The sequence below is a fragment of the Sceloporus occidentalis genome, unplaced genomic scaffold, assembly GCF_023333645.1.
Source record: "Sceloporus occidentalis isolate IW3139 unplaced genomic scaffold, rSceOcc1.0.p SCAF_5, whole genome shotgun sequence".
NCBI classification, from domain to species: Eukaryota; Metazoa; Chordata; class Lepidosauria; order Squamata; family Phrynosomatidae; genus Sceloporus; species Sceloporus occidentalis.
Genome location: NW_028316985.1, coordinates 163,551,766 through 163,576,061, shown reverse-complemented (window position 1 = coordinate 163,576,061; position 24,296 = coordinate 163,551,766). Strand labels below are relative to the sequence as shown.

The 24,296-nt window shown below is 38.2% G+C and overlaps 1 protein-coding gene across 2 annotated transcripts in view; it reads right to left on the bottom strand.

Moving 5' to 3' along the window:
• TBCK (TBC1 domain containing kinase) overlaps positions 1 to 24,296 on the bottom strand; it is a 103,293-nt gene that overhangs the window by 33,069 nt on the left and 45,928 nt on the right. The window contains exons 13-22 of one of the 2 annotated variants that reach the window (XM_089526015.1): positions 22,880 to 22,929; positions 21,808 to 21,937; positions 20,304 to 20,402; positions 18,160 to 18,222; positions 16,889 to 17,015; positions 15,756 to 15,806; positions 14,620 to 14,703; positions 9,105 to 9,190; positions 3,318 to 3,354; positions 811 to 972 (exon numbers count right to left, since the gene is read on the bottom strand). In XM_089526015.1, coding sequence (XP_089382141.1) covers positions 811 to 972; positions 3,318 to 3,354; positions 9,105 to 9,190; positions 14,620 to 14,703; positions 15,756 to 15,806; positions 16,889 to 17,015; positions 18,160 to 18,222; positions 20,304 to 20,402; positions 21,808 to 21,937; positions 22,880 to 22,929 — 889 coding nt within the window. The remainder of the gene's footprint in view (positions 1 to 810; positions 973 to 3,317; positions 3,355 to 9,104; positions 9,191 to 14,619; positions 14,704 to 15,755; positions 15,807 to 16,888; positions 17,016 to 18,159; positions 18,223 to 20,303; positions 20,403 to 21,807; positions 21,938 to 22,879; positions 22,930 to 24,296) is intronic. The other variant, XM_089526016.1, reaches the window with a different exon arrangement.

Here is a 24,296-nt window from a genome sequence, read left to right as displayed (position 1 = left end):
GATAAACAGTATGAGGCAGAGAAGTCCCAGGTTTCCTTGGGAACTTGGTGCTCAAAGTGGGGAATGGGGTAAGCAAGGAAATAATTGCTTCAGTTGCACACACTCTTTGGAGGAGTTTGGGATGGCTCAAAAGCCATGTGTAACACAAATGAGTCCCAGACTGCTTCCTGAGTGGGGGAACAGTGCTGGAATAAGGTCTGCAGTTACCCTGCACTACTGAAGTACTACTAATACCTCCAAAGTACAGTGCAGCTGATGTGATAATCCACATTCCTCCAACCCCAAGCTTCAGAAGAAGGGTGGGGGTTGAGATCATCACACTGCATTTCAATGTAGTTAGAACATGTCAGAAGTGCGATACAATTATGTATGGGACAGATACCTCACCCATTCCAATTTCAATGTTTGTAGGAAGGTTAGAACGCATTGTACTTGCCAGATGGTTGGGTATGTGCCATAGCAAGTACAATTGAAGAATCCTGTCAGCAAAGATTACTTTAATCTCTATTAGAAGTTGTATGGTTCTACATTTTGGCATGTCCACATTTGATTCAGTTTTCTCAGTTTACTAAGCTCATATAACTTAGCCAATTTGTTCCTGCCCTAAAATTCAAAGAAATACTGCCTACAACTAATGTAATACCTCTTCAGAGCAGCCGAACAGCCTATTTGAATCAACTGTTTTACTCTCCATTCTGATATCATTCTCTCATATCTATATCTATGAGAGAGAGAAAACTGGAAAAAAATACATTTCAGAAAACATAGCACCCAACATGGAGACAAGAAAATAAAGACAGATCTTAATACCTGGCAAATCAGAAAAGAGCAAAATGCATTCATTAAACCCATTAGAGAGAAGCCGGTCTCTTAGCTGCTGAAGAATAGCCACTCCAATACAGAATGGGAAGGAAGAATTCCCAAGTAGTAACGTATCCCACAAATGAAAGATTTTGTGCAAAGGAAAAACATCTGCAAGGTGAGAAAAATACACATTAGGACAGCAATATCATTTTTAATAATCTGGCACAACTAAAATGCTTACTTGGTATATTAGCAGTCAATGAACAGGCAAGAAGAAAGGCACCAAATATATTATATGAGAAGGAAGCTGAGGAAAGAGAATGATGGCTATTAACAGAAAATTTAATTCACCCTGTTTGAGCTTCAGTATTATGACCACAGAGGCTAGGCAGAGAGAGTTGATTTTACAACTTGTTGTACAGATAAGGGCATGTCATTCACATTCACAGTTGTTATATACATTAATTTAGCAATTCCCAATGTGGCAGTTACTGTTATAATTCTCCTCAAGAGGGACCTGAGGCATAGTTCTATAATCACCAATGCCCATAAGAAGGTTGAAGGAAATGGGACTACAATCAGTCTTACAGGAGTAAGATTATCATGTGGTCGAGTTGTCCTATACTGTTTGAGTATGCACAGTATCTTGTTTTAAAACAGTGTGTTCTGCTAATAATATGATTATTAATATAATTATCCACTGCTAGATTTATTCACCTGATTCAAGACCCCAAAGTTCACAAATTAATCATGTATTCAAATAAAAAGGGCTACAATTTAGTGATGAAAAAGCCACTTTGAGGAACTGGGTGTCTTTGTACCATTGTTTACCATGGTGAACATGGGCTGCAGTGAGATTTGGGCTATTCCCTCCACACATCCTTTTTCCTGCATGGCTCAGACTTTGATTTCTGTTCAATTAAGCCACAGCTTTACATATCATATGAACCGGGGACGATGGCTTAACAGTAACTATTGAACACTCCCAAACAAGACCATTTCTAGTCATGGTTTACAAAGCTGGCTAGTTAGCATTAACCATTATACTAGTCCATCTGAAAAGGGAAGTCACTGTTAAGGAGAAGTGGAAATACACAATGCCCCCAGAATCCTTCTCCAGACTATGCAGTACAGGGAAAACATGGGAACACATGGTCCCAAGGCTTATGGAAGCATGTGTACATCATGGTTAACCACAGTTTGCAGTGATGAGCAAACACAGTGTTTAATCAATTCAGGGAATACATTAATAAAATAATTAAAATACTTACAAACCTTGAGTTTTTTGTGGAGTTTTTGAGCTATGTGGCCATGTTCTGGAAGAGTTTATTCCTAACGTTTCACTAGCATCTGTGGCTGGCAAAACGTCAGGCATAAACTCTTATGAAACACAGTCATATAGCCCGAAAACCCCACAAAAAACTATGGATCCTGGCCGTGAAAGCCTTTGAAATCTTGAACTGGTTGTCAATCCTGTATGTCACACACACACACACACACACACACACACACACGGCTATTTTTCTACCACATTTGTGAGTTAAGTACAAACACTATCTAATATTGTTTGAAAAGATTTGTTTTTGTATGTACATTTATCACCCTCTCCAAGGACATAAATTCAATTTAGTCATTTCGATATTATTAAAAGTCTAAATAAGCTGATTATAAATTCTGTCCCTTTTATATAAATACAGGCACATGCATACACCCCGTACCTCAAGGACTTTCATCTTTTTTTAAAATACACTGTATTTATGCCAAAGCATATTACTGAAGACAAAGTAAAGGAATACATGATTTGTGTTAGCATTCTCTACCCATATAAATATGTCTTCAAGGGCATCTTTTTTTCTATAAGCATATTTTCAATTTTCTAATGCTTAACAGAGATGCCATGTGAGCAAACCAACCAGAAAATACAGATATAAATTTATCAGTACTGTATTTTAAAATGACTGGTGATGACAAGAAAGTGTAGGACAAAAGGAACAGAAAGTAGTTGTCACTAGGACAGCTATATACAATAATTTCAAAACTGGAAGCAGTATGTGTGTGTATGTGCCCTCAAGTTGCCTGTTGACTTATCATGACCCTATGAATTTAATGGGTTTTCTTAGGCAAGGAATACTTAGCAGTGGTTTTGTCAGTTCCTTCCTCTGAAATCTGGTCTATAACACCTGGCATTTGTTGGTGGTCTTCCATTCCACTAACCAGGATTGACCATGCTTTGTAGTATGTTCCTACCTAAATCTTCTGTCTACCATAATTCTTCAGTAAAGAGGTTCACAAAGGTTCAAAAATCAACACATCTATGTATGTTCAGAACTAAACACCACTGACTTGCTTTTATAAAGGAAAATTGGATCCAGAACAGTACCTCCCATGCCTTGCCCCAGGAGGAGGTCATACCAGTTCCTTCTTCCCCACCCACCATTACTTTACATAGACCCCCTAATATTAGAAAACAACAACCCTTAGTACAGAAAAAAATGAGAAAATATCATACTCACGTGTAAACATTGTGAGAAACCAAGGAATGGCATACAGCTATAAAAATGACAGGAATGGAAGAAAGAAAAGCAATGTTAAAACAGACCTTTATAAATTTTCAATCACAATAGTGTTCTAATTCTGAAGCTTTTGACTGTAATGAGTATAAGAAATTTGTTAGGATTGTAGTTAAAAATCTCTGTTATGGTAATTTGTTATCAACACTGCAATTTAAACACTTAGAATCTGTATTTGACTACTTTTGCTAGTAGTGTATAATGGCTGTAATTTAAGCTTCATGTAGGGAACCTAATACATGTTCCATCATATATTCTTGCTCATTACAAACATTTTACATGGTTTTTCTATGTACGAAATTTCCTGTACAAACTCAAAATGGGATGTTCATTCCAGACTCTTCCCCATTTCAGAACTCAGTGTTGACCTATAAAAGCACTTACTCATAGGAAAAAAAAATGATAGAGGGAAGAAAAGATGTTTTCATCTTTGCACAGTACAGTCAACCCTTCTTATACACAGATTTTCTATACACGGATTCAAGCCAAGCCACAGATGCTGGCGAAACATCAGGAAGAAACTCTTCTAGAACATGGCGACATAGCCCGAAAAACCCACAAAAAACTATGGATGCCAGCCATGAAAGCCTTTGACTTAATGATAATTAGTAAACACACTTTAAAAATAGTAAATGAGTATATGGTTTCATCATCAAGGGTAAAATGGCTTTCCCAGGAAAGTGCACCATTTTACATGGAAGAAAAATAAATAGTAAAGTTATCAAAACAAACTATAATCATTTTTTTTCATATTATTCCCTCTTACGGAGACAAAAACAGATAATATCTACCAAATAGCTGCTTCCCAGATTTGCACTGAAGAAAAGCAGCAACATGGAGCAGCAGCTGCTTGAAATGTATTCTTATTACACACTGCCCCCTAGCAGTCTAACTCAAGTATGACTAGGCATTAAGACTAAATTCTTATTGCAATATTTCTTTAAAAAATTGTTTTTAAGATGGAACAAAGAATCATAGAATCATAGAGTTGGAAGAGACCTCAAGAGCCATCCAGTATAACCCCCTGCCATGGAGGAACATACAATCAAAGTACCCCTGACAGATGACCATCCAGCCTCTGTTTGAAAACCTCCAAAGAAGGAGATTCCACCACTGTCCAAGGGAGTATGTTCCACTGTCGAACAGCATTTACTGTCAGGAAGTTCCTCCCAATGTTTAGGTGGAATCTCTTTTCCTGTAGTTTGTATCCATTGCTCCATGTCCTAGTCTCTCAGGCAGCAGAAAATAAGCTTGCTCCATCCTCAATATGACATCCCTCCAAATATTTAAACAGAGCTATCATATCACTTCTTAATCTTCTAAACATACCCATCTCCCTAACTCACTACTCAAAGAGCACTGTTTCCAGACCTTTTACCATTTTGGTTGCTCTCTTTTGAACACACTCTATATGTCACAGCCTTTTTGAATTGTGGTGCCCAGGACTAGACACAGTATTTCCAGGCAAGACCTGAGCAAAGCAGAATAGAGTGGTACCATTACTTCTCTTGATCTAGACCCTGTACAGTCGGCCCTTTTTATACACATATTTTTTATACACGGATTCAAGCATCCATGGTTTGAAAATGTTCAAAAAAAGTATAAATTTCAAATATCAAACCTTGATTTTCCATTTTTTATAAGGAATATCATTTTGCTATGTCATTATATTTAATGGGACTTGAGCATCCATGGATTTTGTTATCCACAGGGGATCTTGGAACCAAACCCCAGCATATAACAAGGATCTACTGTATTTCTATTCATGCAGTCTAGAATTGCATTTGCTTTTTAGCTGCTGCATCACACTGTCGACTCATGTTCATCTTGTGGTCTACTAGGACCTAGATCCCTTTCATATGTTTTCTCTATAACAGCTATTATCTCGCTTCTGCTATTTTCCTCTCCCTTTCTGGACCATGCCCTTCAACTGGGAGAAGAGATGAGATGACAACCTGTACATCCAGCTCTTTCAGTTTCCTACCCAGAGCCTGACAGTCCCTGATGATATTCTGTAGGCTGTGCCTTGCAGTGTCATTGGTATCCACACTGACCAAAAGGAAGGGGTAACAGCCAATAGGCTTGACAAGTCTTGTCAGTCTCTCCGTTAAGTCACAGATTTTTTGCCCAAGGAGACCACACACCTTCCGAGGCATCTTCTTGGGCCCACAAAACACTGCTTCTGTACTCCTCAGCAAGGAGCCCCCCCACCTCATGCCTCCTCTGAGGCTTAACAGCAGCCATTTCCTATACTGATCCTACCAAGGTCTCCTACACTTTCCCTGAGGACTGGCTCTGCTGCTCTTCCTCATCATCACTGATGAGAGAGAGAGAGAAAGCTTCCAAGTCATTGTAAAAAGGAACACCAGTGTCAAATACTTTTTTAGTTGACATATGCCAGTAGTGGATACTGATCAATGTAGGACATGGTGCAGAGGGTTGCATATGCTGCCCCAGGCACAAGCTGGAAAAAAAACATTTAAGATTTAACCTCTAACATGCATCTCCTTCCATGTGTATATGTGTCATTCTCTTCTTTCCATCAGACCTAAAGCATGTCAGAAAGTGTGTGGCACTCACCCTTTCCCTCTTGTGGTTTCTAAATAATGCAGAAGTAGAGTAAATGCTAGGGCCTAAATACTCTAATGGCATTAGATTCTGTCTGATCATGGAAGCTAAGCAGTGTCAGTCCTGGTTAGTACTTGGATGGAAGACTGCTAAGTAATCCCAGGTGCTATAGGATAGGTATTTGGGTCACTGCAGGTTATGGATCTTCCCTTGGCCCCGTTTTCAACACCAAAATGCAATCTAATGCCATCTCTGCATTCTGCATCCTCCCTCCTTGCCATCCCAGAGTGCCTCATACACATGTAATAATAATAATAATAATAATAATAATAATAATAATAATAAATTCCACACCTCGGAATGCCAGAAAAGGATGCCATGCATCCTTTGCTTTCCCTCAGCTACCCCTGAATTCATTACAGACAGTAGCAAAAGCATTCTGTATCAATTTGCCAAATTGGAAAGAGAAACATTTGTAACATTCGTATTGTAGCATTCACAAAGAAAAAAAGCCTCCTGCAAAGTGGCGTGCTGGAAGCAAGGAAATGAAAGGGAAAGTGAACAGGCAGGCAGCCACATCCTATCTATATATCTATCTATCTGTAGCAAAGAACATGCACAAAGTCTGTCAAAAATAATAATAAAAGAGAGAAAGCTGCCTGGTGCGAGAGCAGAGGTTTGCTCTGTCCTGTGCCCTCCTCTTGGCACCCTTTCTCCAGTTCTGCCCTCTGTCCTCCCTCTGACCTAAATCCCTCCCCTGAACTTGCCCCGATCATGATTGGGGGCAAGTTCATATTCGATGAACCTGTTTTTTTCCAAAAGATACAGCTTTTACCCCGCTTCCAAATGACCTGTGTTAAGGGGCATTTGCCCCGAAATGGGTGTGGAAGCCTTGGATTCGCTTGTGGGCGATTTGGGGCAAATATGAACTTCACATGCATAATTCGGTTCCTGATCCAGCGTAAAAGGTAGTCTGAATGGCCCCTAAAGGACGACAGTTTTGGTGGTAGCATCCTTTTCAATATTCTTTAGTTGTGGCATTATTACACAAAACCAACAGTAACACTTATTTATTTAATGTCTAGCATTAAGTTAGGTCCAAAGTTTCTTGTAACAAATAAAACTGGGTTTATGCTAAGAACTGTAATGACTAAATAGAACTAGAACCTCTTATTTATCGGCAATAAGAAAACTGACTTGTATTCATAAAATGCAGATGAAGGAAAGCAGGAATAATTTAGGGGTACTCATCCTCTTCTTGGTGGTAAAGGTCATTTTGGTTATTATTGACTTGTTTTCATGTTATAAGGCTGAGAAACATAGTAAATTTTTGTTGTTGGATATATCAGGTTAATTCTTACAATATGCAAATGAATGTCTTCCTTTCTCCTCTCTCCTTCAAATTTGCTGGATAGTCCTTCAACATGCCAGGAAATAATTTCTTTGTGCAGGGGGCTTTGTTTGGGGGAGGATTTGATCCACTGGTAATGTTTATTCACTTGGCAGAAGGATGCTGTTTTATACTACCTTATACATTTTTATAAACTATAAGATGATTTCTAAAAATTGCTTTCTCCATTTCCCTTATTAACCTGCTTTATATACTACTTAATGCAAGTATTAAAACAACTGACAACGCTTACTGTTCAGTAATGTTCAATATTCTACAAGCTGTGTACTATAACAGAGCCAAGAAAAAAACTCTTTCACAGCAGTAACCTGAGAGATTAATCAGCATCCGATTTGATAGGATTAGCACTCAAACATGAGAATCTGGTTTATATCATTGCTGAAGTGTGTATGTTTCACCTTGATGGATCCTGTACTGTTACAGGTACTGAAATACAATGAAGATTTTCTTTTCCAAATGACAAGTGGGATTGCTATAAGGTTTAGTTAGAACTGCAAACCTTACTGGCATGGACAATGCAATTTTGAATATAACTTATTTTCTGGGAAGTTATATAGTTCTTATCACCTCTTTACCAGCTTCTAAAAATCCTTGCAGCAAAGACTGTGTATATTGGTACTGAGGGAGTTTCCAGAAAATGAGGGCTGATCAGTGTATCTAACAGCAATTCTAGATAGCTAACAGATCATCAGATCATCATTGTAATATCTGGGTAAGACCTAAATTGCATTCTGCTTATGGAAAACTGTGAACTTTGGGTTCAAGAGGCACAGATAACACAAAAGGAAAAGAACTCCCAAAGAAAGCTGTTTGTGCAATCAGGGCACAGTTTTCAGAATCCTTTGGGGAAAAACATGACAGTTAAATGATTTTAAAACCAGTAATAAGTATTTGTAGTATACATATTGGATGGAATCCTGTTTGTTAGTCACAACCAGAGTAGACTCATTGGCTCAATTATTGAATGGCAAGTCAACACATAATTAAATTTCATTGATTTAATGGGTCTACTCTAGTCAGCCCTAATAATATGATTTAGGCCATTGTCTGTTATGACCACTACCGTATGCCCACTTACTTAGGTGTACACCTCAGTGAACTCAATGGGACTTACTTCTAAGTATACATGTATAGGATTGTGCCATATGACAGATGACAGTAGATATCTCAGATAGGAAAGAACAGCTAGAAGTGGGGAAAAGCTCAAGAGATTAATTGCCACACATATTGGAAGTCAATAGCATGTTAAGTGACATAACAGCTTTCAACAGAACACCTAGCTCATTGTAATGGCAGCTGCTATCATTTTTCAAAACCTTTTTGTACAGGCTGAGTCTCCCTTATCCAAATGCTTGGGACCAGAAGTGTTTGGGATTCTGGAATACCTGTATATGCATATATATTCAGAATGATTTATCTTGGAGATGGGACACAAGTCTAAACACAAAATTTCTTTTATGTTTCAAATATACAAATAGCCTGAAGTTAATTTTATACAATATTTTAAATAAATGTATACATGAAATAAAGTTTGTGTACATTAAACCATCAGAAAGCAAAGGTGTCAGGACCTCAACCACACAAGCAAAAGATTTTGGAGTAGTTTGGATTTGGGAATTCCTGAAAAGGGAGATTCAACCTGTATCACATTTGCTTGGGATTATATTATGTATAAACAAATCTTTCAGATGGACTCAACTTTCTTCTCTCACTGCATTCATTAAAAATTTATTAGAAGCATTTTCACTTACATCCGGAATGAAGCCAATTTCATTGAGATGGTTACTCAGCTCGGGGTCATGGAATGCAATCATCTGAGAAAACACTGTTAGGTATTCTGAAGAGTGAGAAAAAGGAAAAGTTGTTTCAGAATATCATTCCCTGGGAATTTAGCCTCAGGAACACAGTTAAAGTTTGTTCTGTGGAACTGCCATTCCAAGAATAAAAAAAGGAGACAATCTCAAAATACTCACTACAACTGATCCATAGCTGCACAAGAGTTATGGTTCTTTTTTCTTATTCAAGAGTGTAACTAAGGGGGAAGAAAATGAGGATACTGCCCCTCAAACAAAAATTCTGTTCTCCCAAATGAAATGTTTCTTCAATCCCCAAATTTCTAGTGCTGCAGAGAGTGAGATACTGAAAAATGTTCACACACAGAATTCTTGTATTTGCTGTTATATTTTCTGTCTTATATTTCCTTACTAACTAGAAATTGCATTTCTACATCTACAACTGAATCTTATGTTGCTTGTATGCTAATAATTTGGGGAATGAAGGAAAATTTCATTTGGGGTGGCAGAATTCTTATTGAGGGCAATGACCTTATTCTGTCCCTTTCTGTAGCTATACCTGTTTTTATTTTTTCTGAAAAAAATTCTCAATCAAACAGAGAACATATTTTCTTCAGGAGATACGTTTTTGGATATTTTACCTCTACTGGTGCAGGGCGGGATTAATACTTTTACATGCCTTTTAATAATTTTTTTTACAGTTGCTAAAAAACAATTCACTTTCAGTTTGGGTTTTCCAGCTATTAGTTTATGCCAGTTTTCATTTATATTAACAATAGTTCACAGACATCCACTTGAGCTGTATGAAATCAAAGGATGTAACATCAACAAAGTATCATGCAACAGTTTCAAGACTAACAAATTTTATTTGGCACCAGTTTTTACAGGCCAATGGTTATTCCAGCTCAGACATCAGAAGGGCTGTCAAGCCCAGGATAACCCAAAGGGAAGGTATTTTTACCATACATCAAAGGAGTCACAGACAGAATAGGCAAAGTGGTGAGGAAGCACAACCTTTCAATGGTTTACAAACCGACGAAGAAAATCCAGCAAATGCTGCGCTCAGCCAAGGACCAGAGAGACCCTCTCACAGCCGCAGGAGTTTACTGCATACCATGCAGCTGCGGACAAGTCTACGTAGGGACCATCAAACGCAGTGTGCAAACAAGAATCAAGGAACACGAGAAACACTGCAGACTGGGCCAGCCAGAAAAATCAGCAGTAGCAGAACATGCCACAAACCATCCTGGGCATAAAATACTGTTTAAAAACACTGAAGTTCTGGACCATGCCAACCACTACCATGTCAGGATGCACAGGGAAGCCACTGAGATCCACAAGCACCTGGACAATTTTAACAGGAAAGAGGAAACCCTTAAACTAACAAGGTTTGGCTACCAGTCCTGAAAGATAGCAAGATAAAGACTCAACAAATGCAAATAAGAAATCTCCCAGCAGACAATGAGCACTAAACAAGTAGACATTAATCCTCTTGTGCAGACCCTCACACCCTGAGGCCTGCCATGAGCAACAAAAACAATATACATGTAAATTCAATCCTGCCTTTCCAGGTCACACATTATATATACCCAAGTCCTTTCCAGGCAAAAATTCTCTGAAGATGCCAGCCACAGATGCTGGCGAAACGTCAGGAAGAAACTTTTCTGGAACATGGCCACATAGCCCAAAAACCCACAAAAAACTATGGATGCCGGCCATGAAAGCCTTCGACTTTATATTAACACAATTCCTCTGGCCACAAAAAGGAGACTGATCCTTTCTAGAAGACCCCAGGAATAGCGATCCATCCTTTTAATAGTTTGCCGGTGGGTGTGTACATCTTTTGTTTATTTCTTTCTTGCATGTAAGAACAAATAATTCCAAAAGTTTTGTCTCCATGGGCCAGAACTATGAACACATCCTTCCTCACCAAGATCAAGGCAATGTGCGAGTATTCTTTGCACTCCACAGCTGAAGAGCGGGCTGCACCACTGAATTTTAAAAATACCAGTTTTTCAAAACTAGCAATGGACCTCTGGATTTGTACCCCTCCATTTCTTTAGTATTTTGGGCAGCCCATGAAGGATATCAGGGGCAGAAAATTGGACCTTTAGACTCACAATAGCCCCTTCCCCCAGCTCTACAGTTTGAAAATAGTGCATGCAATTGCCCTCTACTTTTTGTTTATTCACAAGTGAGTAAGGGGTGCAGGTGGCTGTGGTGATATTTGTTCATTGTAAAAAAAACTAACAATGAATTTTGAGATACTTTAAAGATTGCCATGTTCAGGAAGTTGAGGGCCTGCCACTGGACAGATGGGCTTTAGAGTTCTTGCTAGCCAATGTTAAAGCTGCTCAGAGGTATGAAAGAGTTAACTTGTACTAGTTACCTTGCTGGATACTTTTGGCATTCATTTTGTAGTTTGAGATTCAGAAAAGATATGAAGGCTGAGAACTAATGAGGGAGTAAACTTTTCTTTGTTGCTGACTTGCTTGTGCAGTTCTCATACTTATGGAGGAGATGGGTCATGCTTGCATACTTTGGTTTTCTTTGTTTACTTTTGCACTATATAAACCTTGAGAGGCCATCATTTATCATCAAATAATCTTATGCCATAGCAGCAATGTGTGTCAGTGTGTGCCATTGAAAGAATCCTGAAATAGGCCTGGGAACACACCCTGTTCCAGATCAAGACATCAAGTTTCTTTCAGTATAAATTTCTTTAGACCCACTCCACTTCATCAGATATACCAGACTGTGATGACTGCATATAAAGTTAGATGTTTAAACCTGATCCCATTCTCAACTTCCCTTCCAACATTACAACCCTTGCTAAAGGAAGAGGGGGAGGGGTGTTCCCTATCTTAAAAATATCCACTCTGAGAAATATTGGGATGGGAACACATGAAAATGTTAAATCATGTATAATGAATGGTCTTGATCCAGATCAGGGTTGAATATGGATGTGCTTTGATATAAGTAATTTAAAAGTACAGGTGCAGCTGCATACACTGTCTTTAAAGTAACATGTAGCTTGGGCCCAAGACTCTTCAACTTTTCTTTCATGTCTCAACAGAAATGGCTTTTGAGCCAGAATTGAGTATACAAGCTTTTAACTGAATATTTTAAATGCTTTTAAATTATATAGACAGTTAAATGGTATTTTAAATGTAACTTTTATATGTTTTAGCTACCTGTAATTGTGTTTTTGGTTTTATTTCTTTTTATCTTCTAAGCCACCTTGAGTCCCAGCTTTGGAGAAAAGTGGAGTATAAATAAAGTAATACAAGACAATACAACACAACACAAGCTACATTGTGAGCAGAGCAGAAAGAATATTGGGTAAGAATTCCCTTCTCTTATTTTTAATTTTGCCCCAAAGCTTCAATTAGAACTTTTATTCTAGTGTGAAAAACCAAAAGACTCTCTAAGCTATGGAAAGGGTTCTTACACTATTTAGCTCTCTTCACACATGCAGCATTAACATACTTATGTCCCTAATACATTCACCAACCACAGGTAAAGTATTTAAATCCACTAATCACATAAACTCAGCTATGTGCTGATGAAAACAAATTTACAATTAGCTTCCTGAAAGCACATTTCTTTTTAAACAAGAAATTCGTGCTCACAGTGGTTCCACATGGATATGCTACACCTTGTTAAAATGTCATTTTTATTTGAATAGCTTGGCTCTTAAAATATAATTGCGATGTGGGATTACATGGTTAATTAAGTGACTATTGAAAGCACACATCCACCTATGAAAACCTATCAGCTGGATTCAGACAAATAGCACTGGTTCAGATGATACAAATTATTCCCTCATTTAATTTGATATCCTATAGGTATAAATCTTTAACTGGTTTTGCATCTTCATATACAAAAAGTGTACAATATTGTCAAAGCCTATACTGTGGCTGTGTAGGACAAAGTTCTAAAATTGGAAATGCTATGATGACTCCAAGGTTAGCAGTTTCTACTCAATGGTCTCTAGAAATGCTGAAAACCACCAAGGCATATAGCCAGAACAGTATGGAGGCACTTATTTATAAGCACACATTTTCGTGTGTGTGTGTGTGTGTGTGTATCCATGCACACCATTGCCAGAATTATGGGGTAGCACACTGACCCTTTTTTGAATTGCTACAATCATGAAAATGGAAATAACCATGTATTTAGCTCAGACCTTGGAGACTATGGCTCCCACAATCCATCAGCCAGTGACCAATACCCTACTGGTAAACTTAACATACTTCTAGAGACCACTGCATGCTTTAGTAAATACACTTAAAAAGTAGCAAATGAGCATTCTGTTTCATTATAGTAGCAGGGGATAGTAGTAGAGAATAGTTTAATGGCAGGACACTAATCTGACTATAAAAACAGCAGCTTCCTATCTTCCCAGTGGCTCAGAAACAATCACATATAGCACCATCATCTAGTAAAATCTGCATTTTACATAATCCATATTCTCAACCCGTAAAAGTCACCCTGAAAAGGAGCAGTAAAAAAAGTTCCTTTTCAGAAGTCCCTTTGAAGTGGCAGCAATGGGCCAGAATGGGGGTGCACGTGTGCAGTTGTTGTGGCTCTGGGGCATCCCTGATCTGCCCTTTTTGGGTGGTCTGTTTTGTCCCTATGTGAAGAAAAGATGTTGTTGCACAGCCATGCATCTAAGGAAATAGACCAAGTCTATAAAAGTCTATGGTACAACAATATTTTGCTCAGTTAGTCACAAAGTATTACAAGATCTCTTTGCATAAAGCCTAAGGAGTACAACACAAGGTCTCAGGTTCAATCTCCTGTTAAATTTCAACTGTTAAAAAGATCCAAGTTCACAGAGCTGGAAAACAGTTCATGTGCTTCAAAAAGTCTACTGCCAGAATAGACCTGGACCAGTGGCCCAGACTCTCTATAAGGCAACTCCATGGGGTTCTTCCAAGAACTTTTGCACAAGGCAGCAGAAGACATTTCACAGTGCAGTGCCACAATATACTGGATGCGAAGATTTCCTTTAGAACACAGAACAGCATTCCCATTCATACCCCAAACCCTTTTGTCTGTAGTCTCTTACAAATCTGACCCTGGAGGGAAGGCAGATCCTTGGAAGTGGTCTCTTTTATAATACAGGACAGGGATGCTTCAAATGGATAAAGGGCTGCATTTGTGGAAGTCAACATTCTCCCATACATGAATGGGAAAGGAAAAAATTAGAATGTGAGCCACTGTAAATAAGATTACAGAATTACATTCTGCAGCATATGAATGGCAGCAGATAATTAAAAGATCTTCATAAATAGCCAACAAGAAGGCTTGTAACATGATTTCTGGTATTTGTTATTATGGCTATGACAGTTTCCATTAGATTGAGAAGCAGATTATAAATTTAAAACTATATACAGATAAAGACACGCAATTGTATAAAGGCCTTTGGGGGCAGCTTATTAGAATATAATTTAAACAGATAACCTACCTTGAATCACATGTGAATTGTCTTTTAGAAAGAAATTATACAAGTATTTAGGAATAAAAGCAGACATGCAGGCATAGGCCAGAGCTAAAAGAGAAGGACAAAGAGAGTAATAACTTCTACATCTATCAGTTTATTTACTTATTTAATTTATAACCTTCCTTGCTCCCAGCATGGGATTCAATGTGGCTTACAGACATTTAAAAACACAGTACAACTAAAAAAAACAACCCCAAAACCCTATTAAAACACAATTAAACCTGAGTACTATTTTAAAAAACAAAAGTTAAAAACAGAAGTTAAAAAACATTGAAAGCATAACAAAATAAAAACACAACACTCCTTGACAAAAGCTCCATCTGTCTAAACATATTAGAAAACAAATGGGTCCATACAGACAGGGCAAAATAAAGTTGCTTCGAGTCACTTTGGAGGTATGCTGTTTAAATGACACACAGATCTTAAGAGGCCAGAAGCTGCACCAAAGCCGCACTCCAGTCCTTAGGACTGGGGCGTGGCTTTGGCGCAACTTCTGATCTCTTAGGACACATGCATCATTTAAATAGCATACCTCCAAAGTGAGCTGAAGCAGTTTTATTTTGGCCTGTCTGTACGGGCTCAAATGTCTCCCTAAATAAAAAAGTATATTGCTCCTAGAACAGTTACATTTTGTCTTTATAAGCTAAACAATTTATACTAAAGACTCCTATATATAAAATATTTCAAAGTTCCATTTATTAAAGACCACACATCAGCAAATGTATCAGGGTATGTCAAACTGAAACCCTATCACAGCTGCCTTCTCTTTTGGTATCTCTTTCATTCCCTCTCAAACATCCCGCTCCCCCGCATGTTCTGAAACAGCGTTTGCATCAAATGAATACAAGACGCATAAATTAATAAGATTAGCATAATATCAATTGCAATTAAATTGATCTAAGCCTGGGACAGAGAACTGTGACTTTTCAGATGTTGCTGGACTACAGTTCAAGTTAGCCTCAGCCAGTACAACCAGTCATGAGGGATTCTGGGAAGTACAACCAAAAACATCTGGGGGGCTACATTTGATTACTCCTCATCTAAGCAGAGTTTGATATACTCTGGGGATCCATTCACATCACAAATGGGAAAAAGTTTACCTTCATTGTTGAAATTTAAATATAAGAATGGTGCACAAAGGGAGTCAAGACCTATAGAAGAAGACAAATGAATACAATAACATTAAAGGCATTCGTAAGGCATTAAAATGTTCAGAAGATATTTTGATTGCCTGACATATTACTTCCCTTGTATTTATACCCACACATATGTCCCTTATATATATCACAGGTTTTTTTTAATCTCAGGACTGTAATATGTGATGAAGTCCTGAGCTAAGAGCGATTTTTCCACTTTGTTACCATCCATCATTTTCAGAAAACTACATCTTAAAATTATAACTTGCATGACAATCCTATACAGGATTCCAAGAATTAAGACCCAGTGAGTCTAGCAGTCATTTCTTAGAAATTCATAGGCTTCAGATATTAATCATTTTGTTTAGCTGTCAGTATATCATTATGGAGACCTAACCTAGGCGGTGTACAGACCACCCCTTTGGGAAGTCCTGCACCCGCCCCTTTCCCTGACAGATCAGGGCCTCAGCTGCCACAGCGGCAGCCCTGAGGCCCTGATCTGCTGCTTTTCCAGGCTGTGGGGAAGTGGCAAAAGTCTGCTTCCCCGTGGCCTGGAAAGGGTTATCCTTGGGGCTTCATGCCCCAAGGACACCCCGACAGCAGTGGGGAAAGGGAGAAAGGGGCCGTCGCTGGTGCAGCATGTAAAGGCTGCGCCAGTGACACAAACCAAGGAAGGAGCTCCGTTTCGGAGCTCCTTCTGGCGCTGCTGAAAGGGCGCCACAGGCGTCCTTCAGCAGCGTCGTCATGTCCACGCCACCCCATTTGGAGGCGGTGCGGCCATGATGTTGTAATGGTGGCGCCCATGTAGAAAGGGCGCCGCCATTACAACGTACTAGGGTTGCGGGACGTCTGGAAAGGACGCCTCAAGGCAACCCTAGTATGCGTGCAGGCCGGCGAAAAGGGCCGGTCTGTACAGCGCCCTAGTTAGCTTTTCAAAACACAATAGGGAAATAACAGAAGAATGATCTTTCAACAATTTTTAAGGAAGCCAGCACAATGAATTCAAAAATATTGTTAATTAATTTATTAAGAAATAATACATGTCAGCAATTAAATAATAATAATGACAGCTTGGCACAGTAACCAGCACAACTAACCTTGCCAATATACAAGATCAGGATGGGAAACGACCCATGCTTTCAACACCCGCCTAAATTTTGCATGACCTTCAGGAGATGACAGCAACTCATCATACTGATGACAGCGAGGAATGTCAACTTCAATCTACAATAAATACAAGCACAGATAAAGAAATCAGGATAAGCCCCAGAAGAGGACATAGAAATGGAATGGGAGCTCTAGTTTTTTTTTTTAAACGGCCCATTATAGATCAAGGGAAAATTTGAGAGTTCGTCATCCCAAATGACTGATCCTAGTATATTAACTATGTAATACTTGAAAAATGACTTTTTGGGACTAATTATTCTACAATTTGCCAGCCAGATTCCCCAGAGCCATACTGGTTTTTGGGAATTTGGGAAATGTAGCCCAGAAAAGAGATTTCCAAGTTCTGATTCAATGATACACTGTGAAAAGGAGATGGGGAAAATAAGGAAATGGTTGTATGGAAGCCCATTAATAAAGTATTATGCTGTTGATTTTATTCCACCACTCCATAAATAACTTTGGTATTGCTGAGGGGGACATAACTTTCTTGTGACTTCCCAAAATTGGGATTTCCCTGATATAATTCATACCTTTAACTTCTCCCCTGAAATATCTGAAGCCTGTGATGCAGACTGGAGGATTCTGGGAGCTGTAGTCCACACCACAAAATTTCCAAGGTCTGGTTGCAGGTATTTACAAACCAGGTCATGGAATTTAACACCTGAAATGTACAGTATAATTCTCTCCTGACAGTAATGAGTCAAAAAGTACTCACAGTGTCTTTACTGGGACTGACCCAAATTCATAAATGAGCATGAAGAAATGTTACCTCCTCCCTTCCCACATTAAGAAGAAAATTGTTTAATAGAAAATATGTGAATTCTTCTCTCTTCTATAGATAACACTCTATTTCAGGAAGATGAAAGTCATGATGATGGGGACAGGGAATTAATACTGACAAAACAACTGAGCTCCTTTTCATTTGTTATCCTTCATTAATATATGAGGAGTCAACTGTAGGTAGCATTCATTAGATAAACATGGGTATATCCTTTGGTTTATCATTCAGTTGCACAAATTACTGTCAATTTCACATTTGCATCATTAAAATGGTGTTGGTTACAGCTTTCTCATGAAATATACAGTAATGGTTCAAAATACAAAGACTGTGAAGCATTTTTGTGCAGAAAAATATATATGTTATTATCTATCCAGTGACTATGTAGCATAGTTTCAAAGAATCAAAATCAAAGAATCTTACTTGTCTGTCTGTAGGAATTGGAGTGTCCTTATCAATAGCATCATATTTTGCTTGAATGTCACCCTAAAATGCACAAGAGGTTATAAATGTATTATTGATGTATTTGTAAGCTCCACTGAATTTGTTGTTTTGCTGTTAGAAATGCCAACGAAACCCATCTATCAAGGGCTCAGATAAGAGTTTTGGGGCCTGTAATGCATACTTCACACTGCATAGCAACATGTCAGGACACTACCTAGCGGTACTGTATTGCAGCATGCCAGGACAAAATGCCACAAGGCAAATCTTGTGAAATATAATCTTCTCAAGGGCACATCTTGAGCCATACTACAATATTCTACTTTTTTGAGTTAGTAGCTCACTTAATAAGGGGCAAAAAATGTGCTTACATTCACATCCCAAGTTCTGTGCAAGCTATAACATCAAATATAAAACCTAACACATGTAGGCAAACATTGCAATTTATCTTCAATGTAAAAACCAGCTCTGAGTTTTTATATTTAGAAGCTATATCCTAATGTTTTGACCTTGTGGATGCTAGGCTGGGGTTGGCACAGTGGGTAAATGGAGTGGGAAAAGATGCTTTTGTAATCTTCCATGTGCATGGGCAGCAACTGAGATGAAGTATCTCCTCATTAGCCCTTCGTCACCCTCCAGCATATCAACAGACTGAGTGCTGGGAACATTTATGTGCTTTATTCAGGATCAGTGATGTTATAAGAAAATGGAATGCTACAGTTAATTAATTATGCATTTCCAAACAACAGGACTCGAGAGCAAAAGTTGTGAAGATACAATTGGCTCCTGACAGACACCTCTGATTCAGTTCCCCCTGCCCATGAAAAACCCAAGAGTTCCTTTCTCTTGCCCATCTTTATATATCTTTAAACTCACTCTGATAGCCATTAGGGCTGAAGGGCGGGGTATAAATACCATAAATAAATAATAAATAAAATAAATAAATCTTTATTGCCCATACTTTTCTCCCATCTCTGAGTGGATGTGGGAATGGGAAGAAGGAAAGCTGAACCAAAAAGAACTTAGCTATCTCTTCAGCCTCCGTTATTTGAAGTGGGAGCAAATCAGACTTTAAGGAATGGCTCCTTCAAAGATGCTTCTCCCCAGCACCTCAATCAAATGAGATTATTTTCATGGTCAATGCAAAGGGCTTTGCCAAGTCTACTTTGGTAGATTCAGCTCTAGTCCCATATGCTCTACCAACTAGGACAGAGAAGAGGTGGTGAGGAGTGTGAAGTGAGTTACTCTGAAATAGTGGCTGCTGAAAACCCGAGAGGATGGGATATGAAGCAGAGATGATCAGAAGAAATACAAGCAGTCTGGAAATAGTAGGTTGAAGGGTTGTATGAGTACAACTTCTCCCTCGATGAAAATTTTGCACAACTTTACATAGTTTTAAATAACACTTACTTCAGGTGTTGTGTTACTTGACTAAAAATTATTGAACAAAAAAGTATTTCCCATGGAATAGCAGAGTAATTAATGAGCAGGTAGTCATCTTGAATTCCATTCAGCAAAGACTAAGACCCAAAGGAGACAAAAAGCCTTGTTTATCCAGTGAGAACCAGTTTGGTGTTGTGGTTTGGGTGTTGGTTAAAAACTGTGGGAAATCAAGATCGAATCCCATAGAAACTCACTGGGTGACCTTGAGCAAGTTATATTCTCTCAGCATTTGAGGAAGCCAATCGTAACTGCCCCCTTTGGACAAAAAAATTGCCAAAAAAACCCAAAAACAAAATCCATGACAGGTTTGTTTTAAGGTCAATCCTCCCTTCTTCAAAAGTGAGGAAAATCTGATTATGGTGCAATATTTGTCTACAATTTACTACATGGTTCTCAAAAGAAACCATCAGTTAGAATGATAGTTTTCATCAATGCTCCCTAGTACAGTGATGGCGAGCCTTTTACAGACCGAGTGCCCAAAATACAACCCCAAACCCACTTATTTATCACAAAGTGCCATGTTCCCCTAGCTTTCTAGTAACAAACTCTGGCGAACTCTGTGGTGGAGTGAGAGAGCATGTACTCACAGAGAGGGCTCAGAGTGCCACCTCTGGCACGCGTGCCATAGGTTCACCACCACTGCCCTAGTATGTTCAATTAAAAACATTCCCTTTTATTCTTACCTCTACTCCAAGTAAGGCTGCCCAAGTTAAACCCCGCATCAGTGGAGGAATGTCAACTCTAGCTTCTTTCCAAATTTGGTTTTTTTTATAGGGATAGGCCTACAGACATACCATTTTAGAGTATTAGAAATACTTTAAATAATACCTAACATTTTTATACAGATTGAGACTCCCTTATCTGAAATGCTTGAATCAGAAGTGTTTTGGATTTCAGATTTATTTTTTTGGATTTTGGAATACTTGTTATTTGCATATACATACGTAATGAAATATCTTGGAGATGAGACCCAAGTCTAAACACAAAATTCATTTATGTTTTATATATACATAGACACATAGCCTGAAAGTAATTTTCTGCAATATTTTAAATCATTGTGTGCATGAAACAAAGTTTGCATACTCTGATTTTTGTGTAGTCTGTGTACATTGTGTACACAAAGTTTGTGTACACTATCAGAAAGCAAAGATGTCACTATCTCAGTGAAAAAAGCTTTGGCTTTTGGAATATTTTGGATTTGGAAATTCCGGACAAGGAAGACCCAACCTGTATTATGTTTGTAAATACATGTTTGTATATTATATTGTGAAATATAATAAATCCAGTATATATTTAAAAATAGTTGAAAAAAGTAACAGGAAAATCATAGAATCATAGAGTTGGAAGGGGCCCTATGGACCTTCAAATCCAACCCCTGGTTAATGCAGGATTGCCAGCTTCCTCAGCAGGAGAAGCCTTTTTGAAGACATCCAGAGAAGGAGGCTCTCAGTCAATAAGTTATTTCTAATGTTTGATTAAAATCTACTTTCCTGTAATTTCAAACCATCACATCTAGTTCTACCCTCTGTAGCAGCAGAAAACAGGCCTACCCTCTTCTCTCCGTGACAGTCCCTGAGGTATTTAAAGAGTTCAATTATGTTACCCCTCAGTCTTCTCTTCTGAACATGCCCAGCTTCTGGAACCTCTCTTCATAGATTTCTCTCTCTGTACCTCTTATCTTTGTTGTCCTTTTCTGAAATTGCTCCAGCTTGTCTATGTCCTTTTTAAAACGAGGCACCCAGAACTGGACACAATATTCCAGATGAGGCCTGATCAGAGCCGAATATAGTAGGACTATTACTTCCCTTGACTTGTAAACCATGCTTCTATTAATGTAAGCTGAGGTAGCATTTGCCTTCTTTGCTGCAGCATCATATTGCTGGCTCATCTTCCATTTATGATCAACAATAATCTCAAGGTCCTTTTTACATGTAGTACTGCTGAGCCATGTATCCTCCATCCTATATTTGTGCATTCGTTTTTTGTGCCCTGAATGCAGAATTTGCATTCCCCTCTGTTGAATTTTATTTTATTAATTTCAGCCCTAGTGTTGATGTATAAAGAAAAATAAATGAAGCCTTTATCATATTTAATTGCAAGATACACTCAAGAGCAAAAAAAGATAAAAACCAAGAATCTAGATGCTAAAGAAAATTGAATGAGTCTAGCTTTGTTAGCGCTACATACCTTTAGCAGCCTGTCAAATAGGACAATTCTGTTTAGCTGATATTCTGTGTCTCGCTCTCGGATAATAAGAGGAAGATTAGCAGCAGCAGATAACTCATTACTACTGTTTGAATGGGGTACATTTGACTGGCTGAAACAGAAAGGAAAAACTAGTTGTAAATAAATATTATATTTGATTCCCTGACAAGATGTAGCTGACAGGATAGACAACTTTAGTGGATCTGGGGCCAATTTCCTTTCTTGGGACCTGCTACATGTAGGTTGCAGTCATTCTCCAATGGCACCAAGTAGCTCAAAAATGAAAATGGGAACTGATCAAATATTACTTTTGGTTTGCAATCCCCCAATCTTGGAACCCATTGCATAGATTATAGGGGCTGCACCTCTTGTATTTTTATGAAAAATGTGTTTCTCTGACTTCAATTCAAGGTGTTTTAGTTCAAATCAATGGGAGAGTGGGGGCCTCTACAAGGTAGTAAAACAAGATGTAGGGTCTCCATTTTGCCCACATCTGCTGTAAAAGGAATAGTGGAAAATACTAAAATAATTGAAATCTTCTTCCTCCTCTTGCAATAAAAAAATACCCCCCCTTTAAAAAGTGGCTCAGTTCATTCTAATCTCCTACTCCAAAAGGATTTTGTACAAAAGCATTCAGTTTGTGATCAGTAAAGCATTTTGTACAAGAGATAATGAATAAAGTAAGAAGTTTTCATATAAATATATTGAAGGTGCTGCTACTGTCATTCAATCAATATATGTGCTCTTAGTACTGAACATCTTCTTTGCTTACTCAACCTCTTTGTATAAAACCCCAAGGCTGTTATAGTGGAGGAAATGGATGAATCTGATCCCTGTTCCAAGTCAAGTCCATCTCACTCAGAACCAAAAGTAGATCAGTAAATTCTATCAAACAGCTTTACTGATCACAAACCGAATCAACTGGAAATAACATAAGCATTCTATAAAACAAATTGATCTCCTCAAGTAAAGAGCTAGTTCTATTTTGCTCAGATCTGCTGAAAAAGGAAAGTGGAAAATACTAAAATAACAAATAAATAAAATATTTACTTACTCATCTTCAAGCAAGGGATAAAAGGCTTCACCAGCAACATCTTTCAGCCTCTATGAGAGATTATAAAAATACCGAGGATTAAAAAGATATTATGCATTTATAATGAGCTGTAAGAAACAGATAACGCCTTATGTACCTGGTATTTGCTAGCAATCTCCCATCCGATTACTAACAGGGCTGACCCTACTTAGCTTCCAAGATCAGACAAAATCTGATGCCTTTGGAGTATTTAGCATGGCTATAATCTACTATATGAATATTCTGAACTTGGTTCAGTTTACCAATATGAAGTGGTGAGCGCATTTCCATCCAACACTAGGACAAATGTACTTCCTGCTCCCAGAATATAACCCTAAACATTATTTTATATACCTGGCACCTCCATATACAATGGTTATTAAGGCCTTTATGATCACAAATAGAAATATTAAACTAGTGGAAGACCATTTACCTCTTCCTCTCATAATTGCTGAGAACAGCTCACATTGGTTACTAAGAAAAGAGTTGGGAACATTATTTAAATTATTGATACATTACTTAATTGTTACTACAGGCAATGCCATGACTTTTAAGACATTATTTTCCATCTCTGACTTACAGTAGCTATTGGTGTGATGAATCAGGTAACAACTTTGGCTTTTCTTTTTGGAAAGGTTCATGTTCTAATTTGGAACAATTTTCCAGCAATAGCAGAAAACTGTAGAAACCTTGTTGAAATTTATCTTACTGTATATTTATATTACTGTGCTTCTTTGCAACCAATGTTCACATAGAACAAGAAAGATGATATCAATATGAAGAGAGACCTTGTTAGCCATCAGTGTTCTCCTAGCTATAGCTTTCAACACATCTTAAATAAATTGTAGACCTAACAATCCAGCATTATTAAAATTAATACCACCGCAGGGATGCTCTTATACAATTCAGGTCCTACTTGTGAAGCCACAGAATTATCTTCTTTGGGGATGTACAGTTTACTTTAAATGTCTTTTACTTATGCAACACTAATCCTCTTTTGATTACAAACTTCAATATGAGACTCATATTTTCGAAATATTGTATTTGGGTGTTTGGCTTCAAATTCTTATCCAGAACTACTCAGAGGGGGCAGGGGAAAGCAATATGAACATGCTGGCTCCAATCCCATCTTCATCTCTTTTCATACACTGATGGCAAATATGTGTAGCACAGAGCTTTTCCTATTCATGCCAGGCTTCCGCCCATACAATTTAGAACACCATGTTTTAGTTAGATCAATTGTTATCAACACTTAGTCCTCCAGTTGTTTGGATTTCCAGAATCCTTGACCATGAACCACATTAGTTAGTATTTCTGGAAGATGAACTTCAAAACATCTGGAGGACCAAAGGTTGAGAACTTATGAGTAGTTCTGCATTCCATGAGTTGCAGGGGGACT